The 25,561-nt window shown below is 46.9% G+C and overlaps 1 protein-coding gene across 3 annotated transcripts in view; it reads right to left on the bottom strand.

The window, feature by feature from the left end:
* Positions 1 to 25,561, bottom strand: part of Rarb (retinoic acid receptor beta) — a 459,458-nt gene that overhangs the window by 130,682 nt on the left and 303,215 nt on the right. Inside the window, exon 1 of one of the 3 annotated variants that reach the window (XM_038349070.1) lies at positions 10,303 to 10,937. The exons of 1 other annotated variant lie outside the window; for it this stretch is intronic. In XM_038349070.1, coding sequence (XP_038204998.1) covers positions 10,303 to 10,459 — 157 coding nt within the window. In that variant the 5' untranslated portion in view covers positions 10,460 to 10,937. Of the gene's footprint in view, positions 1 to 10,302; positions 10,938 to 25,561 lie in introns of those variants that run through there. One more of the 3 variants, XM_038349072.1, reaches the window with a different exon arrangement.

The following is a 25,561-nucleotide window of genomic DNA, read 5'->3' as shown; positions in this document are numbered from 1 at the left end:
AAAAGTGACACAATGTGGAGTTCGAGCCTCAGGAACACAGGTAGTGGGTGGGGGAGTGTGTTCCTGAGGCAGCTGGGTCACGTGGGCCATGAGGTCATACCCCATTGCACAAAAACCTACATCTGGGGCCACCGCGTGACTTCCAACCTAGTGCGCTTGAACAGAAGTCACTGAACGAGAATAGTATCTGCACAGCCAATAATAATCATTATGATTATTCTAAGTTTGAAAAAAATGATGGTTAATTAAGGATGGGGTCCTCTGTACACACAGATACTTCAAGCGGTAGCAGATATCAGAAGTGTCATTCAGTTTTGTTGCCTCAAGAAGATTTTCCCTCTTCTCTCCTCTTTCACCTGCTCCACTCCTTTCTCTTTTCTCCTCTTCCCTCCTTTCCCCTCCCCTTCTGTCCCCTCCTCTCCTCTCTTCCCTTCTCCCCTTTCCTGCCCTTCTTTAATGCTGGTACTGGAAGCTGCTGTTTAAGACACCACCTTGCACAAACCATGAAAAGCTGCATTCCCAGTGCTTGTCTCCCAAGAACCCCAGCATGTGCCGCAGCCCCAGGAGCATTGGCGGTGGCCAGCAGCACAGCCCACAACAAACAGGATGCAAGAACAAAGAAGCTAGAGTGGAAGGTTCCTCACAGTTCCGGTAGTTTCCTTCACCGTCTAGAAGGCCATCGCTTAGGTTAGAGAAAATAATGTCATCAGAGGAAGTCGTGTGAGCCACAATTCTGTGGCTTTCTGGTCTTCCTGCCCTTCCCCTAACACTCCTGGGGGGCCTTTCTTGGCATTATTAGGACATAAACATTTTGGGGGAAGTGTCCACTCAGTAGATAGAGATGACAATCTCACGGCGGAGCTCAAAGACCTGCATAGCGAAAACTGGGTAGAAGGAAAGATAGGCTTGGTGGGGCTGTCACCTGAGCTCACAGTTGACTGTGTGACCTCAGGCATGTCACTTGCCTACCCCGAACCTTAACTTCCTCAACTATAAACTGTGGATAACAATGTCCTTCTTACAGTCTGTAGAAGATTAGCTGACTATGTCGTCAGTAATGTAGAATTCTGTTAAATATAAAAGGAGCCAAAAGGCAAACTCACTAAAAGTCATGGATCGTTCTTCATTGTGGCCTTGCTCTGAAGACATTACTGTCTTCCTACTATGTAGCACACGCCATGATGTTGTGCAGAATAAAGTTCATCAGACACTCTGACTCTGGGCAAGCCCTGTCACCAAGGAGCCGCCAGAACACAGTGTAGGCCCGAGTCTTTAAGAGCCACTTCAGCTTGCCCTCCTTAGAAGGCTGGCTCTTGGGTTATGAGAGCCCTCCCCTTCATACCTGTCTTCGGGTTCTCCAGGCAATGGCCACAGCTGAGTTCTCCATCTGTAGTCAGCGAGCACACCGCCCTTGGAGGGAGCTCTCCTGACACTGGAGGCCACTGCCCCAGCTGATGTCACACTCAGTTCAGTGGGGATCTGACTAGCCAAGCTCATCCACAGGACGGTCAGACAACAAAGGGTTAGGACAGTAAGTTTTGGGAAGGTGAGTTACAGGGCCGTAAACCCTGGGAGCAATTATAAAGAATGGGGGTTTAAGTGAATCCAGCACCACCCCCAAGGAACACAATTACTCCCTAGGTGCTGCAGAAACCCCCACAAAGAAACTCTCCAGAAGTGAGCCCGGAAGACATGAATTTAATTCATCATTCAAGGTAGGCCTACGGGCTTCTTTTTTGTGTCTCATTTAAGTCTAACCATGGGTCTCCACTGTGTTAAAAATGGACATGCCATTTGATCACTCAGTTATTCCCCAGCTGTGGGTCTCGGGGACTCCCTGCTGTTTCCACCGTCGATCTTAGGTTCAAAGTCCCAGGGACATGCTTGTGTGAGTCACATGACACACCCTAGTTTCTCTCAGGGAGTGGACAACGTGGCTGAAGAGTCTTGATTTCTTCAAAGATCTTATCAAGGTACCTGCCCCATGACAGACACTCAAGAGCCTTCGCTGGACAGAACTCGGCAGCATCTAACGCAGCGGCAAGTGATGAAGATGCAGGGGCCACAGTGGCATCTCTAGGCTAAGAGGACCGCAATAGCTTTGCGAGCGATAAGGCTTGACTTGTCACTATCAGTGACGTGGACACATTTGGAGGTTTAGTAAACGGCTGCCCCGGAATCAGGACCAGAGAGCTGGTCAAACTGCGACAAGCAGGAAGGACCGTCATTAAGGTGGGGAGCTAGAGACAGCAGGGAAGTGATAAAGCAGAAAGGAGCACAGTTATGGTAGCCATTATGAGCCAGTGTGCACAGGCGACAGACCAAAGGCAGAGAGGAAAACCCAGGCAGTGACAACTGTGTGTTCCCAAGAACAGAATCTTAATTTACATGCTCTCCAGTCCTTCCACAAATCCTGCGTGGCAGACATTATTGCCCCCATTTCATAGCTGTAGAAATCGACCCTGTGTCAAGCCAAGCCGTTCCTGTTATCTGGGACCATCAGGCAGGGGTGGAGGGATGTGAGAAAGGGTGACGGGAATAAGCCTGAGGCGCAGGGAGGTACAGCTCTCACAGCCTCTGAGGAAGGGAGGGACATCTTTTTCCTCTCACTGCGGAGGGCCTTCCAGGCGCACAGGTGACAGGCTCACACCCCCAGATGCTCAGCACAACCTCAGAGCACTGGAGAGACCCCACTCCTCTGTATCCTCCAACTTGCCAACCCAAACTTCTTCCCGCCTCCTGTCCCTATTGTTTCCTCTGATAAGCAGGGCCCCAGTGGACAATTAGAGCTTTCAATAAATAATCTCTAAGCACATTCATTTGATTGACTGTTATTTGATACAGCCGTTAGTTTCAATGGGGCAGTTAATATTGACCACATAAACTACTCCAGACAAACATGAAACCGCTCCAGAACTCCACGCATTATTACCCTTTATCTGCCAGTCATCTGGGGTACTTGTAATGGTCATGGAATTTAAAGATCAATAATAACAATTAGTGTTCTGAACACCCAAACAGATGAATCATGTGAAATGGGTTTTCATATAAAAATCAACGGAGGAACAAGCTCGGAACACGGAGAAGGCTTTTTGAATTTCCAGCGCACACTTGGCAAGGTACCTACATTCAAGTCTTCAGGGCAGGTAGCTAGACTCGAAAGGCAGCCGCGACGTGCACGCGCACAGGAGACCACAGACGCTTGCACTCGGAAAAGGTGAGGCACAGAGATGAACACGATCAAAGGCGTGCTAACCAACAGCAAAATTAGTGGAACTGGCAATCTGCTTCCTAGGAGATGTGTGGCTTAGCCACCTTCTGCAGCGTTCAGTTCGCAGGCATTCGTGGCAATTATTTCGCCGTGGAAATGGCAAGGGCGGGCCTTCAGCCTCACACGCCACCACTACGATGTCTAGATAATTAAAATGCAAAGCCACAGGGTAATGTCTCATCACTAAACTGTAGCCAGCATACTGCGTGAAGCCATCCATTCCAAAGACTTATTTTCCATCAATTATTTGTTATTTATCTGGTGTAAATATAAGACGGACTAATTAAAATGTATGCCTTTTTCTACAGCTTCTCGCCATTAAAGGCAATGAAAGCAATCTGAGGACCATAATGAAATAATTATGTGTGCCTTTACGAATTCGCTTCAGCGACACATGGTGGTACTGAGCTAAATGAAAACATCGGGAACTAGATTTCACAGCCTCCACTTCCATTTTCGCTAATTATACCCACAAGCTCTCCAGTAGGGCCAGACCCTAAAAACCCGTTTGAAGCTGAGAGGGCCTTGCCACCACCAGCCTCTTCATAATTACGGACTTTGATGACATAACAAAGGCCGTAGCTGTGGCAACCTTTAATATTTTTTGAGAAGAGGGAGTTATTATATTGCTTCTTCATTTGTTCTGGAAATTGGAAGAAAATTGGGATAAATGAGATCCAAATCTCTCTTTCCCCAGTACACCGATGTACTTGGTCAGTGTTACCCTGCTGTATTTTGAATTTGGTAACATTGTAATTTGTGGGAAAACAGTAGATAATACAGACCAACAAACACTGTGTGTGTGTGTTGTTAGCTACGCGGGTAGGTAGCTTAGGCCAATCCCCCACACCTGCTTTGGTCCTGAACTCTCTATTGATTCTCTTGCTTTCACCTCCCAAGCAGGTTCCCCCTCCCCAAAGTGTGAATCAAGTTAGGGAAAACCCTCATATTTTTAGTAAGGTGCGATCTTTAAAGACAAGTGTGCGTTTAGAAAATACGATGGAGCCTTTCGTTTGAACTTTCTTTATATCTCAAGACAGATACCTGCCAAGCGAATAACCTGAGTTTACCGGAAAAGGAAGACGGAAAGCAGAGAAATGGCAGTGACTTCCGGTCGGGCAGTAAACTTCAAACTGAAAAAAAACTAAACAGGAGTTCCAGGGATTGGCCCTAACAGTGTGAATATCTCCCCATTTTGGTTGTGGAACTGGCAGGGTTTGTGGGCGGTCGGTATCTACTGATTGCTGGGATAGGAATCCCATTTCTGACAGCTGGGGAAGGGGCACCCACTACAGGACTGAAAATAAAGTCTCTCGGAAGACACTTATTACGGTTTCCCCGCTACCATCAAGTTATTCTTGGTTCTCTTGTGGGGTGACATGACCGCCCACCGCTACCCAAAAAGTCTGAGAGTTTTCTCCCCTCTCTGGGTGGGTTCTCTCCTTTGGTGGCCCTAAAGGCTTGGACTCTGGAAGGAAGGGCTCAACAGGCCAGGCGGCGGGATAGCTGGTCTGACGTCACCTCCTGTTATCTTGGCCTTTTTCTGCAAGCCCAAGTCTTACCCAGCATGCTCCGCAACTAGCAAGGGCAGAGAGTAAGCGAATCCACAGCCCCATTCCTGTCGGAGCTCCAAGACCAGCAGAAAGCTCCTGCTCCTCCTAATTATAGCTTGCAACCTTTTTGTTTAAAGAGGCTTGGGTAGGATGGGATTCAGATCTCACACCGTTTTCTTCCTTTAATTTTTAATTGAGATAGGGTCTCACCATATGACTCTTGCTAGAACTGCAACTCGCTATATATACCAGGCTGGCCTCGAACTCAAGAGATCTGCCTGCTTGTATCTCCCAAGTGTTAGGATTAAAGGCGTGGGCCACCATGCTCAGCCTGTCTTAATGATGAAGCCGGAAGCCAGGCATGAAAAGAGGATTCAGGGCAGCAGACTGACTGATGAGATGGTGTCACAAGATCTCCGACTAGAGTGGGGGTGGGTAGCTTATCGCACTTCCTATTTAATTTAGGTACTTAGAGGAAGCCACTTTCTGACAGGATCCTGATCAATCTGAAACCTGAGGTGACCATCCACCCTCTTCCAACACGCCAAACCTCAACTTTGTAAAAAGCCGGTAAACCAAATCCTTGTAACCATTCAGCGGAATCCCACGCCCCTCCCCCACCCCACCCCAGCTCCCCCAGGAATCAGAGCCTATCCTTCTGGCAGAGTAAACCTTCTATTTACAGATCTACAATTGGCTACGAAAGAAATCTGTGCTCGGAAGAATGACCCAGAAACACAATGCGATCCCCGGTTATAATGGGAAAATTAAGTTGTGTGCTCTCCAGTTATATTGACCATGGAATCGCACGGCTTTCCTGTGGCACCCGTAGGGCCAAGGGGCACCTTAGAAGATGTCGGAACGGTGAAATAGCTGGCATATTTCAGTGACTGACGTGGGAACTGCGGCAGAACATTTGAAATGGAGGTTTTCTAGAAACTCCGGAATAGATAATTGCTGTAAGTGCCCTGTAATTTGGAAGGCAAGATTCGACATCAATATCTTGGGAAAGATTTCCGGCCAACGTTTTTCTGATTAACCTTCATCAAAAACGCCCATATCTGAAATAATCTATTTAATTGATAGTTAACTGAATTTATATTAGAACATTTAAAGTATAAAAATGCCAGTTAAGGATAAATTTATTGGCACTTACATGTAGCTCAAACCCTGCAGAAGCTTCTCTTCCAAGAGCTTCTAAAGCTGTGGTTCTCAACCTCCCTAACACTGTGACCTTTTAATACAGTTCCTCATGTTGTGGTGACCCCCAACCATAAAATTATTTTTGTTGCTACTTTATAACTGTAATTCTGCTACTGTTGTGACTCATGATGTAAATATCCGTGGTTTTAGATGGTCTTAGGTGACCCCTGTGAAAGAGGCCTTTGACTCACACAGGGGTCGAGACCCACAGATTGAGAGCCAGTGTTCTAAATGACCACTGCTTATATTGTTAGACCTGGGCCACTTGAAAAAGAGTTTTATGCTTATAGTGTTTGAGTTTTCTATTTCCGTTTTTCTCCCTGACACCAAACTTCCTAGCTAAAAGCTCCCCGGTCTTTTTTTTTCTTCAAAAAACTTTTTAAAATTAAAGAATGATAAATCCCCTATGAGCAGAATTGATAACCTCCAACATTAATCAAGTGCTTCTTTGTGGAGCAGAAGTTAATGACCTTGCTGAATGTATATAAGAGAAAACTAAGATTTTCTTTCTGTTTCAGCCATTCCCTGTTTAACATCTGGACGGTTAAAAATCCAAAGAGTATTGTTATATTCTTGTGATTTATTAGAAAAGAAAACCAAAATGGAAACACAAAACCAGGATGCTATTTGCTGGTTCTGGGTGATCCAAAATGAGAAGGCAAGCCTCATTCAGGTCAGCTGACCGGCCAGGAACTGACACTGTGCTCGCTTAGGTAGGAAGAAAAAGAGGTCAGACCCAGTGCCAGAGTTTTCTAGTCCTACTGGACGCCAAATTCAAACCAGAGCTGCTAATTGGTCCAAAAGAACAGTGTGGTTAAGTAGATCCAGGGGTGCCCCCCCCCCCCCACCTCCAGGACTTGCTTTTGGGAATTCAAAATTTATTCTGGTAATAAAAATATTACTGTTTTTTTTTTGTTTTCCCGCCCCTAATTTGCAAACCTACCCGTTTATCTGAAAATTGACAAGATTCTATTATTCCTCCTTTTTTTTTTCCAGACCGGGAAAGAAAACTTTGTGCACATCTTTTGTTGTCAGAATGACCCTGTGGTGCACCCTCTCTGAGATTTAAGCCCAGTTCTTTTTCTTCTCTTTTGGGTGGTGTTACTTTCCGAGTCATGTGGCTGAGCAGCAGAAAATTATGTCCTAGCTTAGAAAAACCATCGGGCCTTTTCACTGCGATATTTATTGAAAACGCCTCTCGGTTCGTATGGTGGCTGTCACTCTCCGTGGACTCTGTCTTTCAGAAGGTAACTTTGATTTTGCCACTTTGACCTCGAGTTATAGCTCACTATAGATAGATCCTGCTTAAGGCTTCAAATCCGGGTCTCAGGGCTCTACGAGAGGGGCTTTTCTTTCTCCTTAATCACACATGGCTGCTATTCGTTTTAAGAATAATTTCTTCTGAATGGGCAAAACCCTATTCCAAAAGAACACTTTCCCCTCCCCTCCTTTGATGTGTTGAGAAGGGAGAGCAGAGGGAAATGGGCAGAGGTGCTGTCACTCTGTGATTTCACCCAAAGCAACTATATTTAGTCTGAAAAATATTAAGATTCATCCTGTGCCAGCAGAGCAATTAACGCAGAAAACATCTGGAGTTACCTAAAACCAAGAGAATCCAGGAGGTATCTGAATAGACACTTAGTGACCCGGATGGATGCCTTCCAGGTTTGCCTTCTTTCTGTTATTTACACCACATTCCCTTAGTAGCCCCTAATCCTGCTTTCCAGTGTTTATACCAAACAGTCCACAGGCCCTGCTGCAAACCAACAGCTGGCTGGCATATCAATTTTCTGTCTTTAAAATTAAAAGCAAAATAAAGGGAGTATTCTAGCACTTTCCAAAGTGAGGCTCTGGGGGATTCTGATGGGTTTTGAACACAGACACTTAAAAACCTAAGTAGGCTTACAAGGCTGGGGGTAGCTCTGTGGGGATTTTAGTACCATGGTTCCCTCTCGGCCCCACTGTTGCCTCCTTGTTTAGAGCAAAGTTGATCTGTACCTTTTCCAAACAGCCATTAGGTAAAATGGAAAGCTAAGTCCGTGGGATTAACTTATGCAAACGTGGCTCTCATAGGGCTTTCATTTCAAAAGCCCCAAAGCTGCACGACACAGATACTTACTAGAATTTTTTAAGAAAAGAATGTTTGATTTTTATTTATTTCCCAAAGAAGTAATTTCTGGACCAACGGAAAGGACTAGTACCCGGTGGCTTGCGAACAGAGCCAGTCTGCAGGGCACGGGCAATACTGACTCCTGACTAGTTCGGCTCCAAGTTGGAGAAGCAGGGGGTTGAAACCCTAGCCAAAAGCCGACCACAATGAGCGCTGATTGCCCTGCTTACCAAAATAAGACACTGGAATTCCTGAAACCCTTTTGTCAAATGCCTTTATTTACTTTGTCTAATGCAGGTTTCTTTGATTAGCTAAGCCTTGCTGTTATCAACACTTTTTGCTTATCAGCTTGCCCTGGGCAAGTGACACCTTCAGCACCAGCTCTCCCCAGATAAAGTAAATCCCTTGTTTAACTTGTTCAAGAACAAACAAAGCTTTGCCCTCCACTCTCGCAACCCAATAGGCAGGCTAGGGAGGCTAATTGCAATCAGGGAGAATATCTAAAAGTAATTCTGCTCCACGGAATCTCTTTCCAGGGCAGTTCCTCCCTTCTGTTAAAAAATAGGTTTCAGGACAATCCTCTCTAACAGGTCAAAGTTTCACATTGCCCAGCTCCCCGGATCCTAACCAGACTATCCACGTTATTGTTATTTTAATTTCTATTGATAGGAGGGCTCCGAGGACCTGCTAGTGGATTGGAAAATATTTTTCAACACTAAGTTTCTTTGCCTTCTCCCAGAAGAAAACAGGCAACCAAGAGGAAAGGATCTAGCCAGTAAGGCACTTCCTGGAGCTGTATTCTTTCTGCCTGCAAGTGGTTCTGCAAATGTTACGTTGGACGGCCAGGCTGTTGGCATCAAAAGAGTATTGATTTTCCAGCTACAAACCTGTTGATTTTCTGGCTCAAGAAGCAACTCTCTTTCTTTCTTTCTTTCTTTCTTTCTTTCTTTCTTTCTTTCTTTCTTTCTTTTCTTTTCTTTTCTTTCTTTTTCTCTTTCTGAAGAAGAAGTTTCAGAGAGGTCAGCTGACATGTGGCCACTGCCCCCTACTTTACTTGCCTTTTTGCCTCTCTTTAGACAAGCCACTGTGTTGTTAGGAAAACTCAATTTCTTCTAGTTAAACTTTGACCTCTCTGAAAACAAAGATTTAAAATGTCATTTTCAGGCTAATGCTCCAATGAATTGTCAAATCAAGTACTAAAAACATTTTGATAGATAGATGAGCCATTTATCTAAATCACTGTCAGGGTGGGGAGGCATCCTACAGGCTCCCACCGTAGTGGGCCCTAGGTAGGATTTCCCAGGACTCCTGGTCATTTCTCAGGCCTGAAGCTGAGCTACTGTTGACCGATGGAGCCGAGGCACCATGTCAGCATCAGATAACCAAATAGTCAATATTGTTTTTAAAAACGAGGCTACCTCATTTAGATTTCTTTTCCTTTAACTGAAGTCCAGACTCCTGGCTGAATGGTAAGATACGGAAAGAATGAAAGGCCAGCCCAAGGGGTGTTGGTGGCCAGGAGTTCCCTAGCAAAACAGCAACTTCTTAGACCAACAAAGTGACTCGGAAAGGTGGCAGTGGGGTCAATGCTAAGACATATTGCCTTTGCTCAGCGAAGGGAATGAGGGGGGCAGCATCCTGCGCCATCCTGCCCGGTGCATTATGAACTCTGGGAGCAACCGCCTTTGCAAGGTTGCGTTCCTTGAAGGGACGATGTCATATTTTAATTACTTATGTACCGCTGAAATACCCAAGTGTTACTGGGCTTGTGGCTAATTTCAGCCAAGTTAATGCTCCCTCTGCACCCATTTAACACAAATTGCATGGTGTGTCAGGTTGCGCTACTTGGAGAATGTTTCAAAGTCTTGTGGTCACCTTCTATTTTCCCCCTTCTCTCCGTACATATTTTAAAAACTATTTTCAAGAGAGAATGGGGCGGTAAAGGAGAACAGGGGCACAGGAGGCGCTTCTAGGGAAGAAAACCTCCGAGAGGGAATTTCAACAGAGATGGAATCCGTATGCATGCCAGCCGATCACACCCTTCAGCCTTAAATCATTAAACCCTTTGTCTTGCCACCACTGCACTTTATTCCAGTGTCTTTATTGCATGCAAGAGAGACATTTTTTTTCTTGGTAGAAGAAAGGAAAAAAAATAATAAACCTACATTGAGCAGTGTGCCGGTGCTGCCATTCGGCCTGGGTGAATCCACTGAGGCAGGCTTTGAGAGCCTTTTCCTGCAGCATGCAGGAGGACGGGCTCGCGGTGTAGAAATCCAGGATCTGCCCGGGACTCACTGACAGAACATCCATACAGTCAAACATGATCTCTCCGCACCGCGCTCTGCAAAAGTGCTTATCCTCTAGGTGTGGAGGCGAGCGGCACAGAAAAGTCCACGAACTCCATCAAACTCTGCCCCTTTTTTGGCACGTAGGCTGTTGGTCTTTTTCCCAGCCCCGAATCATGAATTATGACAGACAAGCCAGCTAAAAGCCTGTAATTGATCCAAATGATCATTTACCATTTTCCAGGCTCGCTCGGCCGATCCAGCCGGGGCGGGGGTTCCCGCACCGATCCCAAGTTCTCCCTTCCAGGCGACGCCCGCGCAGACCTCCGGGAGCGCGCGGGTCCTACCCCGCCGGTGCCCAGACGCGCCCTGCCCGGGTGGCTCGCGTCCTCGGCATCCCAGTCCTGCGGCCGCGGCGCAGGGGAACTCTGGTCCCCCCCTTTGGCAAAGAATAGACCCTCCTGCCTCCGAGCAGCTCACTTCCTACCACTTCTGTCACACGGAATGAAAGATTGAATTGCCTAATATATGCGAGTGAACTTTCGGTGAACCCTTCCCGGGCTGCTAACCTTCAAATGACCCAACCAGTCTGACATCACCAACTCCCAGGATTCTCACAGCGCTTAAAAACTCCCAGCAGCCCTGCAAGAGCCGGCAGCCAGCGAGGCCGCGGCCAGCCGCGCGGTGCTCCCCACGGCTCAGCGTGCAAACAATGCCAGGAGCGCAGGGAGGAGCGGGAGCGCGGCTGCGGTTTGCTCCTTTTCATCTGCCCGGTCCTGGCGGGGAGACCCTCACCCCAGCCCACCTCTGAAATCCCTCCCTGCTCCGCAGTGCCTGGCAAAGCCTGTAAAAGCACTCGGCAAGCCTCGATCTGCACATCAGGGGCCCCCCGCCACCCCTCTCAGAAGGAAGCCTCGTGGTCCGGGAAACTTTACATTCCGTGTATTCTTTTTCTTTCTTCTTTTCTTTTTCTTTCTTTATGTTTGTTTGTTTATATTTTACCCCCCTCCATCCCCAAGTCTTGCAGGCTATAGCTAAAGGGATTGCTCTGTCTCCGGTGGGTGGTGGGTGGGTCGGGGGGAGGGCGGCAGGCGGAACATCTTCCAGGATCTACTTCAGTTTTAAAATACTCTGCGGGCTGAAACACCTGGAGCAGTTACAGATTAGTTACTCCCAACAGCCTTCCTCCGCTCTCCTTTCTCTTCTGTTTTGCTTTCTTCTCCCTCTCTGTTCACCTCCTGCGAATCCCTCTCTCAGAAACTCAGAGAGAAAAGTGAGAGTTGAGAGACCGTGTGTGTGGGTGCGTGTGCGTGTGTGTGCGTGTGCGTGCGTGTGCATGCGTCTGTGTGTGTGTGTGTGTGTGTGTGTTTTAGATTCGGGTTTACTGGTTGGAGAAAACGCAGTAGCTCTGCCACTGGCCATCTGTGTGGAGGCAAACACTGGTTTTCTCTAGGACTCAGTTTTCTCCTCTGTAGAATGGACCTGTGTAATACCATCCGCAGGACGAAAGCACTACCTTTAATTTCTCAGGAAAGACACAAAAGGAATATCAACTGTGTCTTGGCCTCCTTTTTCTAGCTGTAGGACATTTACCAGGGACACCCAGACCTGACGGGCCACTGGGTTCTGAGGTGGACATACCTATGCTGTCCCTGAACCCATCCCAATGCGAATGGCTTGCTGTTCCCACAGTCCATGCACCACGGGAGTGTGCTGGTGGCCTCTCCATTAAACACATGCTCCCACACATAATTAAATGCATATTTTGAAAGCAGGGTTAAGTATGAGTTTTTTATATATAGATATATTTATGAAAGCTAGGCTCTGCTCAGACTACCCTTGCTCAATCTCGCCTGTTTTTTTAAAACGACTTTCAGATAAAAAGATTTCTTCTTTCTTTCTTAACCTGGTTACACTGACTCAGCCTGGAGGAAGGAACAGTTTTTTAGCTGTTCTCACAACAGAGAGGCAATTGGTATAGACGCAGCCAGGCAGCCAGGGCTTTCAAAGGCAAGGCACCTGCAGCCAGTTTCCAGCTTCGCCTGCTGGATGCAAAGCAAGGCATCGAGCTGATTCCTCCTTCCTCCTCTGGCTTCCTCATAATTCTCCCACAGAAGGCTGGCAAGGAGTTGGACAGGGAAACCCGGGCTCCATTCCTCCTTTCTGGGCAGTGCCAGGAAGGATTCTCTCAGGGAGTCTTGGGGCACCCACCTTTGCTGAAATGCTGCTCTGACTAGGTCCTGATACAGCCTGGGAACATGCACAGAGGCAGAGTCCCCATAAGAAGGTACACTACACCTGTAGCTCAGGAGGCTCAGCTTCTGCCATTGCAAAGTTCGGAGTGCTGAAAGATCTCACTGAAAGTGTAGGCTATTTCTCTCTTCTTTAGGTAGCCATGTATTTTTCAACAGGGTTTTATTATTAGAAACTCTTCATCTACAAAGAAAACATACATCGTAAGGGAGGGAGCACATAGGAACTTACAAAACAAACACTTAACACCATTGAGCACGAAACACTGGGTTATGTGTGCGATTCTGCTTGGTCCGAGAGACTCATTGCCCTGAATGCTTCCTTAAGATCACCAGTTCCGTGGAAACAGAGTCACTCACCCTGGGTACTGGAGGTGGAGGAAAAGGTGTGGACAGGGGGAGAGGAAGCAGCCGAGTTGCAGTAAAATATAAGTTAGAGGTGAGAAAGCCTGGCATCATGGGAGATGCATGCGTCAGGTGCCCTCTTACAGGAGGCTGCTGTGCTTCCCAAAGTGCAGGGAGCCACTGGTCACAGCCAAGAGAGGATGAGGCACTGGAAAATGAGTCCTCAATTCTGTTCATTGGCAGCCCTTTCTAGAAAGGGAGGCACCATTCCCAAACGTCTTCTTCCAAAGTACAATGCACAATGCCCTTCCCGCCCTCCCCGCCCCTCCCGCGAGCGTACGTGCCTGCATGTGTGCCCATGTGTGTCTGTTGCTAAAGTTCCTTTCCTTTGGGAGACCTAAGCAGTGTTTAACCCTTCTCCAACAACTAACATTCCAAGGACAAACAGAGGCACATTTCTGCTAAAGTTCACCCTGGGGAACTTTGAGCTTCCTGGGCTTCCTTACAGAGCATAAGTGAGCTGACTGGATGCTCCTCCCCCAACATGTCTGTCCTGGAAAACCTGTGCTCAGCAGAGGTGAGGGCTTCCTCATAGCTTCAGAGATGGTGTCCACATTCCCTGTATGCCTTAGCCCTCCCCCAGACCCTATGCGATTAAGGCAGAGTTGCGCACAACAGGTGGTAGGGAGGATGGTCCAGAACTCCCGGCCCAGCAAATCCATGGGGGGGGGGGGTTGGTATTGACAATCAACAAGCCCAGCTAGGATTATCCTTTTGCGGAAGGGCTGAGCTGAAACCCCTCCCCCAAGATGGCAGCTGCTTGGGTGAGAGGAAAGTCACTCATCGTCTTTGGGGGTGTGGTGTGTGCCTATGACTGGGGAATTTCTTTCTTTGCACAAGGATAATTTAAATTTACAATCACCTTGAGATTCTTTTAATTGTAGGGAAATGAACTTGATCAGTATTTAAATCTTTGTGGATGGGATATTATGGGTTCCTTATAATGCAATGGGACTCACTAGTCAATTAATCATTTCTCATCATGGATTAATTACAGTGGTAGCGCGGATTGAGGCAATTAGTACGTGCTAATTCACGAAGCTGACTCACAACGTGGCCACGCTTCTTATCATTTCTTTATCAGTAAATCTCATTCTTACACCGTTTGGAAACCTGATTCTTCCTCTGAAGCCTTCCAAAGGACCAAGGAAAGCACCAAGGGTAAATAATGATTCTTTAAATATATATTCATAATGATCACGATTAACAAACGGGGTAGAAGGTAAAAACCAAGCTAATTTCTTCACGATGAAGTGTAAAGGCCTGACACTCACTTTAAATCTGACTTCAATAGTCAGAAGGAATCTTCCCAAATATCCCCTCGTGGGCACCTGTTTTAGCATGGGCCACCTTTCCTGTTTTCTTTGTGTTTGATCAATGGTTTAATAAAAGTTTTTCCAATGAACAACCAGACAACACACAAAAACAAAAACAAAAAAAGCAGAAGTTTGAGAGGAAAATTCACTTTGAGAATCCCTGTGTGTTTGTCCATGTGACACCGCACATTTGAAAACCATAATCATAAAACAGGAATTTATAGCCAGGGTTCAGGGTCTACATCTGTTTCTCTGGTTTGGAAGCAGCAATTACCCACTGGACAATCCTGAGCGAAACGCCATGAATCACCCTCGGCAAACATGTCGGAGCCACAGAGTTTCCTGAAGAAAGGACCTGTGTCTGAATGCACACAGCCAGGCTTGCTCTCCGCCTTTCCCTCCCGTCCCCTGTGAAGGCTAAGTGCCTCGAGGTGCAAAGGCAGCCATGTGGGCCCCAGCATGCAAACCACCACGGACCCTGGAGCAGAACGCATTGTTTGAAAAAGACACTGCATTTAACTTTTCTGTGATTTTTGTTTTTATTTAATTCCTTTTCCTGTTAGGGGGTTGGGTACATGTCACTGCTGGCGGAATACTTGCCCTGGATTTGATCTCCAGTACCGCATAATAGGTACTATGCACCCCTGGAATCTCAGCCAGCTCTTCGGAGGTAGAGTCAGGAGATCAGGAGTTCAAATCCATCCTCAGCTTCAAACTGACTCGGTGGTCATGAGACTCTTCCCCCAAACAAAGGCAGACACTGCTTTCCTATTAGCCCTCCAACCCCTCTTTGGCTGTTGCTGTTTCAATGTAGTTCTGAGGGGAGAGAACACACTGGGACTGGGTTATAGCTTAGTGGTATAGGCTTGGCTGGTACCCTTGGACTCAACACACAGTTGTGAGGAAGAAGAAAAGGCAAATATTGAGGATATCTGTGCCTCTTCGCGGAAGCTGAGGCAGGGGTGTGGCTAGCAGGGTGTTAACCCCGGGCCTTTCCAGGGCTTGTCCTACCAGCCTTGCTAGTTTCCAGGGGCTGGGCTTTGCCTGGCAGCTTGCTGAAGCCGCTCTGTCTGGCCTGCTGCTCTCTGAACACCTGCTGAGGTACTGCAGTTGTGAAGAGTGTTTGCGGGCCTGTTAAATGGAAACTTAGTTACAGAACCTGGTGGACTAGGATTGGCCCTTGGCTTATCTGTGCCCTGGGTTCTCAGTATTTCGAGACTTTATTAAACTCCACACCACCTTGTCTCCATTGGCATAAGGTAGAGAAATTCACAGGTGGATCTTCTGTGCGTGTGCTTTGTTTTTTCTTTGGCAGGGCTGGGATGACCCCAAGGCCTGGCGTGCTGGTACCACTCAGTCATATCCTAAACCCACACCTCATGCGTGCTAGGCAAGCACTTGACCTCTGACCCGCATCCCAGCCCCGTCCTGCGGTTTTGCTCACACCCTCCTTTCCCTTCCTCTTTGAAAGCATTTTCCAGTTTCAGCGTGTTCCCCCCATGCATCAGGTGGTATTTATTTTGTCCGTCATCCAGTGTGTTTTACAATGCTTCGCCTGGGATCAGCTTTCTGTCTTGTCTCTCTGTGTCTCCCTTCTCCTTTTCTCTCAGTTCCCTCTGTGAGGAACGCCCGCTGCTTCTCCACCTTTAAAAACCTATCCCACAGCTGAGCACACTGGCATTGCCTGTAACCCACGCGCCCTGAAAGCTGAGGCAGGAAGATTGGGAGGTTGAGGCTCCGCTGGGCTACGATACAAGATCTTGTCTTAAAAGCCAACCTATCAAACAAAAAAGCCAAATGATAACAAACATCCCAGAGGCCCGATTCTCTCCTGTCCACCAACCCTGCTTTCTGACTCATGTTTTCACTAATACCCCATAGGATGGCAGGATTAGTGAACAAAGAATAGTGTAGTTCGTGCAAGCACAGCCACCCATGGTCTTACGTGTGCATAGCTTCCTTACAGTTTCTCAGTATTACTCCGTTTGATTTTATTTGGGGGAGGCATGTGTGTCTCATCCCAGTGTTTCCCAATGAGCTAAAATGAGACAAGCCACCTATACAGGTGAGTGATCAGAAGCACAGCACCTATACAGGTGAGTGATCAGAAGCACAGCCAGACTCGTTTTCAAGGTCTTTTGGGGGATGAAGTGTGACATTTCAGGATCAAGGTCGTAGTAAAGACTACCTTTTAGCTGCTGCCTCCCCTCCTTGCTCAGCAGGTGTCTTCAGAGATAATATGCATGCCCCAAGCAGCCCTTGGTCCTTAAACTGTGCTATTTAATTCACGTGAAACAATTAAATACTCAGTTTCTCCATCACATAGAGGCCTGTCATGTGCTCAGAAGTTACAGCTAGTGGCTGCCGTGTTCACAGAACGCTGCAGATGGACGGAAGACATCACCGTTCCAAGTTCTGCCAGCATCAGGATTATTGCTAAAGAGGCAGGCACTCAGTTTAGCCTGGGTGAAACTTAGCTTTGCCACTTGCTTGCTGTCTAACCCCAAGCCAGCCAAAGCCATCTTAACTCTCTCTCCTATCCAATGCAGACTAAAGGAATGCACCTCAGAGGGTGGTGGCACATAAACCAATGATATTATATAACTTAGAACATTGTCTGAGATATAGTACAGCTTTGAAAATGCCTGTGTGGGTTCTGCCAGGAGAAAGGAGGGCCAGGACCACACTGCCTGCCCCGCCCCAGAATGTGTAACATAGAAGTTTGTCGGAGTAGATGTTTCCACCAGGTGCTTAGGCCTGTAAGAACAGGGAGCATTTCCAGGAGTTTCTGTAGATGCCCGCTCAATTTTGTATATTCTGTTCCGAGGCAGTCTTTCTGAATGGAGTCTCTAACTCATGGCGTCTCACCTTAACCCAGCTCAGTTTTACTGTGGCGCAAGCCAGAGGCATCCAGTGGAAGCTGTACTAGTAATTTTGAATTTTGATCTTTTTGTGGCCACCAACGTGCACTAAGATACTTTCCTGAGACAGGTCTTTTCTATGTAGCCCAAGCTGGCCTGAGCTAATAACCCTTCTGCCTCTACCTTCTAATGCTGGGATGACAGGCGGATGCCCTGTGTTGGCTTGGCAACACGCTCTCTACCACGCAGGGCAGCAGTGGCATGCCACAGCTCTGCATTCGCCACAGATCCAGAGGGAAACAAATGACCCTCTCCTTGTGTTTCCTTGCTAAGCTGTGATGACAGGGAGGTGAGCTGTATAAAGTGTATTCTTGATACACAGTGTTTTCGGCTTACGGCAGGTTCATCAGGAGAGAGCCTCGCTGAAATCAGGGAAGACCTGCGTTAGGTGGTCCCTTCTGCTGATAGCACAGATCCTAAGTCAGGAAGGCAATGAGATCTTTGAGAGTCCCCTAGACTTCTGGGAGAGGCAGGAAGCAGATCACACAGCTTGCTGTTTTCTGCAGAAGGTGCGTCCAGTCTCGGGAATGTAACACCGGTTACCGTTAATTAAGTGGCAATGATATTACATAGGATAGAAGATTAACATCATTTTCCTATCTCATTTCTCTACCCATCCATCCATACAGTCCACTTACTCATTGATCTGAGCACCTCATCCATCTTTTCACCCATTTGTTTGATTGTGATGACTGTTCTTGGTTGTCAACTTGGTGACATCTGGAATTAACTAAAACACGTGTGGCTGGGGTCACCTGTGAGGGGATTTTTTTCCCCCAGCCTAAGACACAAAGGATTTCTCTCGAATTCTGCTAGGGACTGGGGTGAAAAAGTGCAAACCCTTTAGACAAGGGTACAGAGGAAATGAAGTTTCAATTCTTTCTAGTGTCTGACACAGAAAAGGACAAACAAAAAAAAATCTCAAGATGACAGAGTGGGAACCTTCAGTATGCCATGATGTCAGGTAGAAATCCCTGAGGAAGTTCTGTTGGAGAAATGAGGATACGTGGAGTCAGGTTGCACACATACAGGGAATGTTAGCGCAGAACACATCCTTCTGAAGAAAAGTGTCTTCTCTCTTTGACCACACTATAGGGTAGAAAGCAACCTTCCTTACATACCCCAGGCTAGAGCTTGGAAACCTCTCCAGAGGGCATGGCTAGGCTTCTAAAGTTAGCTTGGAGCCTGTGGGGGCTTGAATAAGAACGGCCCCCGTAGGTTGATATATTTGAATGCAGAGTTATCAGGGCCCTGTTGGAGGAAAAGTCTCACTGAGGGTGGAGGTTTCAATAGACAAGCCAGATCCAGTGCCTCTCTCCCTGCTGCCTTTGGGTCTGGATATAGCACCCTTGGCTACTATTCCAGCATCGAGCTTGCATATGTGCTGCCATGCTCCTCGCCAGGATGATAACCCACTAAATCTCTGAAAATGAAAGCAAGCCCAATCAAATGCTTTCTTTTATAAGAGTTTCTGTAGTCACAGAGTCTCCTCACAGCATCCCAGCACTGGCTAAGTTTGGGGCCTTTCCCAGTGTGTGTGTGTGTGTGTGTGTGTGTGTGTGTGTGTGTGTGTGTGTATCACATGCATGCAGGGTCCTGCAGAGGTCAGAAGAGGGTATCAGATCTCTTGGAGTTGGACTTACAGGTGCTTATGACCTGTTGTGTAGGTGCCAGGAATCGAACCCTGGTCCTCTGCAAGATCAATAACTGTTCTGAATGGCTGAACCATCTCTTCAGTCCCCATTGCTTGTTTTTGAGCTAGGAAAACTCCAATAATAACTGGTGAAGTTACCTCAGAAGGTAAAAGCTCTGACATGTAAAGGCAAGAGTTAACAAGAAGCCTGAGCTAATGGGCCAATCAGTTTTATAGCTTATGGAGATCTCTGTGTGATTTTCTTTGGGGGTTGCCGACTGTGAGGTACCGGGTGGGACAGAAACCCCAAACAGCAGGCCCTTCATGTTACAACAGTGTGAGACCCTGTGTGGATCCCACAGATGGGAATGGTGGCCAGGAGAGGGCAAAGCCTCAGGTGGCGAGAAGCTGAGTCCTGGACCATCCCTGTGAAGTAGAGCTCTCCTTAAAGTCTGGGTCACTCACTTTTAGATTCAGATGATGATCTGAGAAAGCAGGGAAAGACACATCAAATTTTGGGGTCCTTCTAAAAATCATGTTAGTCTATATTCTCATCAGAACTCCTTGCATTTGTTTCAAATTTTTTAAAGAAAAAAGATGTCTTTGGTATTTCGCAAGGCATTGCCCAAACTCTGTGAATGTCTCCTTGTGTGGAACACCTTGTCACCTGCCCTGGGCTGCACTCTTGGCTCCCATCCTGTAGAGATTGCCCAGAGAAAAGTGACCAAAGTTTCCTTCTGCTTTTCTGTGTGTTCCAAGCTAACTATGGCAAAGCCCTGGAGGAAGCCTCCCTTTGAGTGCTGAATGTTCTTCATGCCTTCTAGGTTTGGTTCTAGGCTTGGTCAGGTTCCAGCCTTCTGGGCTGCATTTGGGGGATACAGAACTTCACTTATTCACCAACTGTATGAAATGTTTTGTGATCAGTCTACAAGGAGAAGGATGGGTTAGCTTAACAAAGCTGCATCTAGACACTGCTCTAGTGTGCTTTCTGTTGCTGTGAAAAACAGTATACAACCCAAAAGCAACTTGAGGGAGAAATAATACTTCATTTCAGCTTACGGGTTATAGACTATCCTGGGGGGACATCAAGGTTCTGACCAAGGCAGGAGCGTGAAGCAGAGATAGAAGCATGAAACTTGGGACAGGAGCGTGAAGCATGGAGGGATGCTGCTTACCAGCTTCTGCCCAGGTTCAAGGTCAGCTACCTTCCTTATACAACTCAGGTCCACCTGCCTAAGGATGGTGTCACCCATAGTAGGCTGAGCCTGCTCCATAAATTAGAAACTAAGTAGTAAGTCCATGCAGACTTGCCAGTGCGTCTGCTAGAGTTCGAATCTGGAGCGTTCCCCCAAGAAGCAGGGTTTGTAAGTCTCTAGCTTGCGCTGCTCTTTTAAAGGTTGTAGAGCCTGGGGGAGGAGGTTTTTGGCTGGGGGAAGTGGGCCTCTAGGATTGGAACATTCACCATGACACCACCCCTGCTTCTGACTTCGCGCCACCCGAACAGCCTCCGTCTCAAGTTCCCACCATCGCAAACAGGACGGCTCCTTTGCCTTCCCCACTATGACGGAGGAGAATGGTGGGTCCAGATGTCCCCTCCCCTTATGTTGTGAGTCAGGTGTCTGGACACATCAACAGCACAGTGGCCTTCTGCAGGGTCTGAGGTGGGCCTCCTGACACCATCATCCTCTCAGCTCGGTTACAGAACAGTTTCCCTGGAGCTCAGGAAAGGAACTTTCATTTGCTTATAGATTTTCTATGGCTGCTGTCGTACGGCAGAATGGAGCAATCGCAGCGGAGACAATGGGTCACAGAGGTATAAAGATGCAAAATCTGTTCCTTTATACGGAAGACAAAATGTTGACTCTATGGCTTTGACTACCATCTGTGGTCTGTATCCTAGCCAGGCTTTCTTTAGTCTGACTTTCTCAGTTGCAGGGACTCCCAAACTGTCTGCAGCTATTTTTCAAGCCCCCCAAACACATTTCTCCACCGTCCCTTTCTTTTTGCTCTGCAATGCTCTTTGCTTAGATGCGAATGCTGTTACTCTATTACTTATAAGAACCTCTTTTTGAGTAACTTACAGACAATGATTCTGATTAAAATAAGAGGCAAACTCTCACTCCTTGGCACACCTTGGCTGGGCATACTGTGTTCTCTAGTGTATCTTAGCTATTTCTTACTGTGTGTCTCTGAGAGTAGAAAGAAGTCCCCTTGAGTACAGAAACACAACCCAGGTGACTGCTCTCATCAGTACATAGATCCCCAGTGTCTCTCTCTGAGCGACAGAAAGAACGAGTGACTGGAAAGGGGTTACTATTGCTGTGAAGAGACTCCAAGACCACAGCAATCCTTACAAAGAAAACATTGAATTGAGATGCTGACTTGCAGTTTTAGAGGTGCAGGCCACTGTCATCATAGCAGGGAGCATGGCATTGTGGAGGCAGACCTGGCGCTGGGCTTGAGAGTGTTATATCTTGCAAGCAACAGGAAGTCAACTGGGCAGTATTCTGAGCATAGGAAAGCTCAAAGCCCACCCCACAGTGACACACTTCCTCCAACAAGGTCACACCCACCCTAACAAAGCCACACCCAATAGTGCCACTTCCTGTGAGATCATGGGGGTCCGATTACATTCGAACTACCAAAGGGTCCCCATTGGTTAGGAGAGCTATGTATAATTTGGTAGAAAATAAAAATGGTTAAAACCATGGCTTACTGCTTCAAAGCGACCATAACGAGCCCATTACAAGTAAAATGAAATTAGACACAGCTATTAAATGACGTCAGTAATTAGTGGCATGTGCGGCACAAGCCCATGTTTCTAAAGCATTGACAGCAAGGTTCAAATAATGTTTGCTGAGCAACAACATCTTTTGCAAAAAAAAAATAAAGCAACAGAAGCAATCAGCTTATAGCCCGAGACTACACAAATTTAAATAAAATGGGTCATGTCTGGAACTTTTAGAATAAAGCACAGAAAAGATACCTTATATATAACACATAGGATAAAATAAAAAAATGGATCTTAAAATTCCTGAGTAGCTCCACATCTTCTCACTCCTAACTGGTGAAGAGTTTGAAACGGGAGTGTCACCCAAGGCAACAAACTCATGAAAAGATGTCATATCTAATTAATCATTAGAGAAACCGATATCAAAGTTAATGAGGGCTTGGAGCATGGTTCCATAGGTACAATGCTTGCCTTACCAGCATGGGTCCCGAGTTCCAACCTTACATGCCATGTAAAAAGCTAAGTGCGGCCGTGTGAGTTTGCAGTCCTAGTGCCAGCGAGGCAGAGAATCACTGGGGCTTCCTGGCCAGCTGGTCTGTGAGCCCTAGGCCCAAGAAAGATGCTGTCCCAAAACACACAGGCAGACCCTGAGGAAATGCATCCGAGGTTGCCCTCTGGTACACACACACACACACACACACACACACACACACACACACGGGTGCATGCGAGACATGCAGTACTGTCACAGAGAACTAGGAATGAAGGAGCCTAAGCTGTGTGTTGGGGACTGTTGACCCCCAGTCCCTGAATTTCCTCTAACCCCTCCTCCCCGCCTGCCAGAGTAAACAGCTTGTTTTCCTATGCTTGCAGCTGCTCTGAGCAAACAACTTGTTTTGCAGCTGCTCTCTGAGCACAAGACCCTCAGGAGTTCCTGATGGTAGGGCAGTGGTTTCTGGTGGGCTTGCAGTTGAGAGTTAGGGCGTGGTCATTTAGTCAAGGAGACCCTATATAAGCTGCCATAGAACACAATAAAGAGAGCATTCTTGTCTCTCTCCTCTCTCTCTCTCTCTCTCTCTCTCTCTCTCTCTCTCTCTCTCTCTCCCTCCCTCCCTCCCTCCCTCCCTCCCTCTCTCTCTCTCTCTCTCTCTCTCTCTCTCTCTCTCTCTCTGTGGGGGGGGGTCTTGTGTTTCAATCTCCAGGCCCTTGCCCAGTTCATGAACCTTACCATAGCGCATAGAGCAGGCGTTGCGCTACAGCTGTGCACGAATAAGTGTCAGAAGCGATGCTGTGTGAAAGAAGCTAGAGATACAAAAAAAGGTACATCTCTACTCATGCAAAGTCAAGAAAAAAGTTTAATCGATCTCTGTGATTAGAATTCAGGATGCTGGTTGGGTGCAGGTCAAGATGAGAGAGGAGCGGCCCCTGACAAGCTCAGTTTCTTGACCAGTTGAATGCTTGTGTTTACTTGTTATAACAGTCCTAAGTCTGTGCGTGGATAAGAGTACTTTCTCTCATAAACATCATTTCAGCAAGTTAATAGATGAAGAGTGGGTGCGGTGGGTGACTCACAGATTGCTAAAAACCCCCAGTTGGTCCTCTAGTGAAAACGTCTGAAAACAGTGACTCTGGGGAGCAGTGTGAGACGCTAAAGAGCTCTGAGCAGAAGCAGAAACATCGAGAGCAGTAACTGGCATCGACTGGTAATGCTGAAGCACAGAGACGGTTGATGGACCTCATGCTGGCATCCACATCACCAGGTCCCCTTGGGTGGTAGCAAGAGATAAGGCAAAAAAAAAAAAAACCCAAAGTCTTACTATATCACAATACTGTTTTTATTGACATTTAAGTCAATATCTGAGTAAGAAAATGCAGAGAAAGAGAATGAGGAGCAGGGAACAAAAGAAGAATTAAATGTGCTTTTCCCTCTAGGTAATTGTTCACTATCAATTCCCCACCAAGAGGCACCTTGACCCCTGGGCATTATTAGAAGCTAATAAAGTCCATTAGACAATACAACATCATTGCTGGGGAGTATCCCCTATCTGTGATTCCTTAAATGTGGCTCCTCCTGTCATTCCCAGGTGACAGATAATTTTCAATGTCAGCTGTTGCCCCCCCTTCAGAATCCCCTGCTCCTAGACACACAAATACACTGTCCTGCCACTCTTTCCCGGAGACCCCTGTCACCTCTCACAGTTGCTGCTGTATCTTTAACACTTTTGGAGAGTCTGGGCAGCTCCCCAGACACCTTATCTGTGGCTGTCCATTCAGTCAGTGAGTTCTCCTTCTCAGTATCACCTCAACAGACAAAACAACACAGAGATACCTTCTGAGGAAAGGCCTTGATTCAAAGTATTGGCTCTTAACTAGGCAGTGTGAATTCTGGGGTCTTTAGAGTCTTTGGAAGATTTTTTTTCTTTTTTCTCTTCCTTTCTTCCTTCCTTCCTTCCTTCCTTCCTTCCTTCCTTCCTTCTTTCCTTCCTTCCTTTCTTTTCTTCATTCCTTTCTTTATTTGTAGGGACATCTCTGGCACTGCACAGGAACAATATGTAATAAGGAACAGTCCACACCCTACCAACAGTAGAAAACACGTAATTCATGAGACAGGTGACCCTAGCCCCAAACCTCACTCCTTCTTGCACACACACGTAAACTGTTTTTCGAGGTGTTAGCAGGCACAGTATCATATTTCAAGACTCAGAGGCTGTATATAAAGGAAGAGTGTATTTTGTCTTGGACTGAATTTTGCTGAGTATCAAGATCATCTCTCAGGAAGTCATTCCATTCCCCTAACCCTCAGTGCCAGCCTGGGTGGTGACTGTGGCTGTCACACTGGTCCTCCATGAAATCATAGCATCTGGCTTTGTCTTCCTCATCCTCCAGGGTGGGCAGGACACAGCTTTGACATACTAAAATACAAATGACTCCATTATAAACGGCCTTCTTCTGTGTCTCCCTCCAAGCCATCTCTATGCTAGTCCCATCTTCTGGCTTTGCACAGGTATACTCACCATAAACTCTGCCCCGGGGTCTGGGACTTCCTGTCAGCTCCCCTGCAGCTGGCTCTGGGATGTGTTGGGGGTCGGTACTAAACAAAGGATTGAGATCACTGACTTGGAGACAGCTCCAATCCCTAGGAAAATTTTTCAGATGCCTCAGTAAGGTCTTGGCTCCTTTTGCCAAATGCAGACCCGACCTTTGCCTGCTCAGCAGCAAATATTTACCTATGACCTTCTGAAGGGGTGGCGGGAGGTAACAGCTCTGTTCTGTGCTGCTCCCAGATACCCATGGTGTCAATATTCTGGCTGAGGCAACAATGTGACATCACTAGCTCTCGAGTTGAGAGGGGATATCAAAAATTAACTGGAACAAACTTACATAGGTGAGGTTTTCAGATTTCTCCGTACACAGTCCATTTTCTGCTAGGTGACTCCAAAAGGTTTCAGGGGACCATAAACCAAAAAAGCAAAAGCAAGCAAATTTCAAACTCACATGATAAAGAAATTAACACCACTAGGTTCAGATAAAAAGAGAATAAAGACAAGAAGTAAATCAAATGCCTGTTGATATGGGGTGGATTGTCTTGTTGTAGGAGCCCGGCTAGGTTAGACCCAAAATAATAACACAGAAACTGCATTAATTAAATCAATGCTTGACCCATTAGCTCTAGCTTCTTATTGGCTAACTCTTACATATTAATTTAACCCATCTCCATTAATCTGTATATCACCACATGGCAGTGGCTTACCAGCAAAATTTCGGCATGTCTGACTCTGGCAGCAGCTCCATGGCATCTCTCTCTGACTCTGCCTTCCTCCTCCCATGCTATAGGCCAAGCCAGTTCTTTATTCATTAACCAATAAAAACAACACATAGAC

Source organism: Arvicola amphibius, chromosome 12, assembly GCF_903992535.2.
Source record: "Arvicola amphibius chromosome 12, mArvAmp1.2, whole genome shotgun sequence".
Classification (NCBI taxonomy): Eukaryota; Metazoa; Chordata; class Mammalia; order Rodentia; family Cricetidae; genus Arvicola; species Arvicola amphibius.
This window is presented reverse-complemented; position numbering and strand designations above follow the sequence as displayed.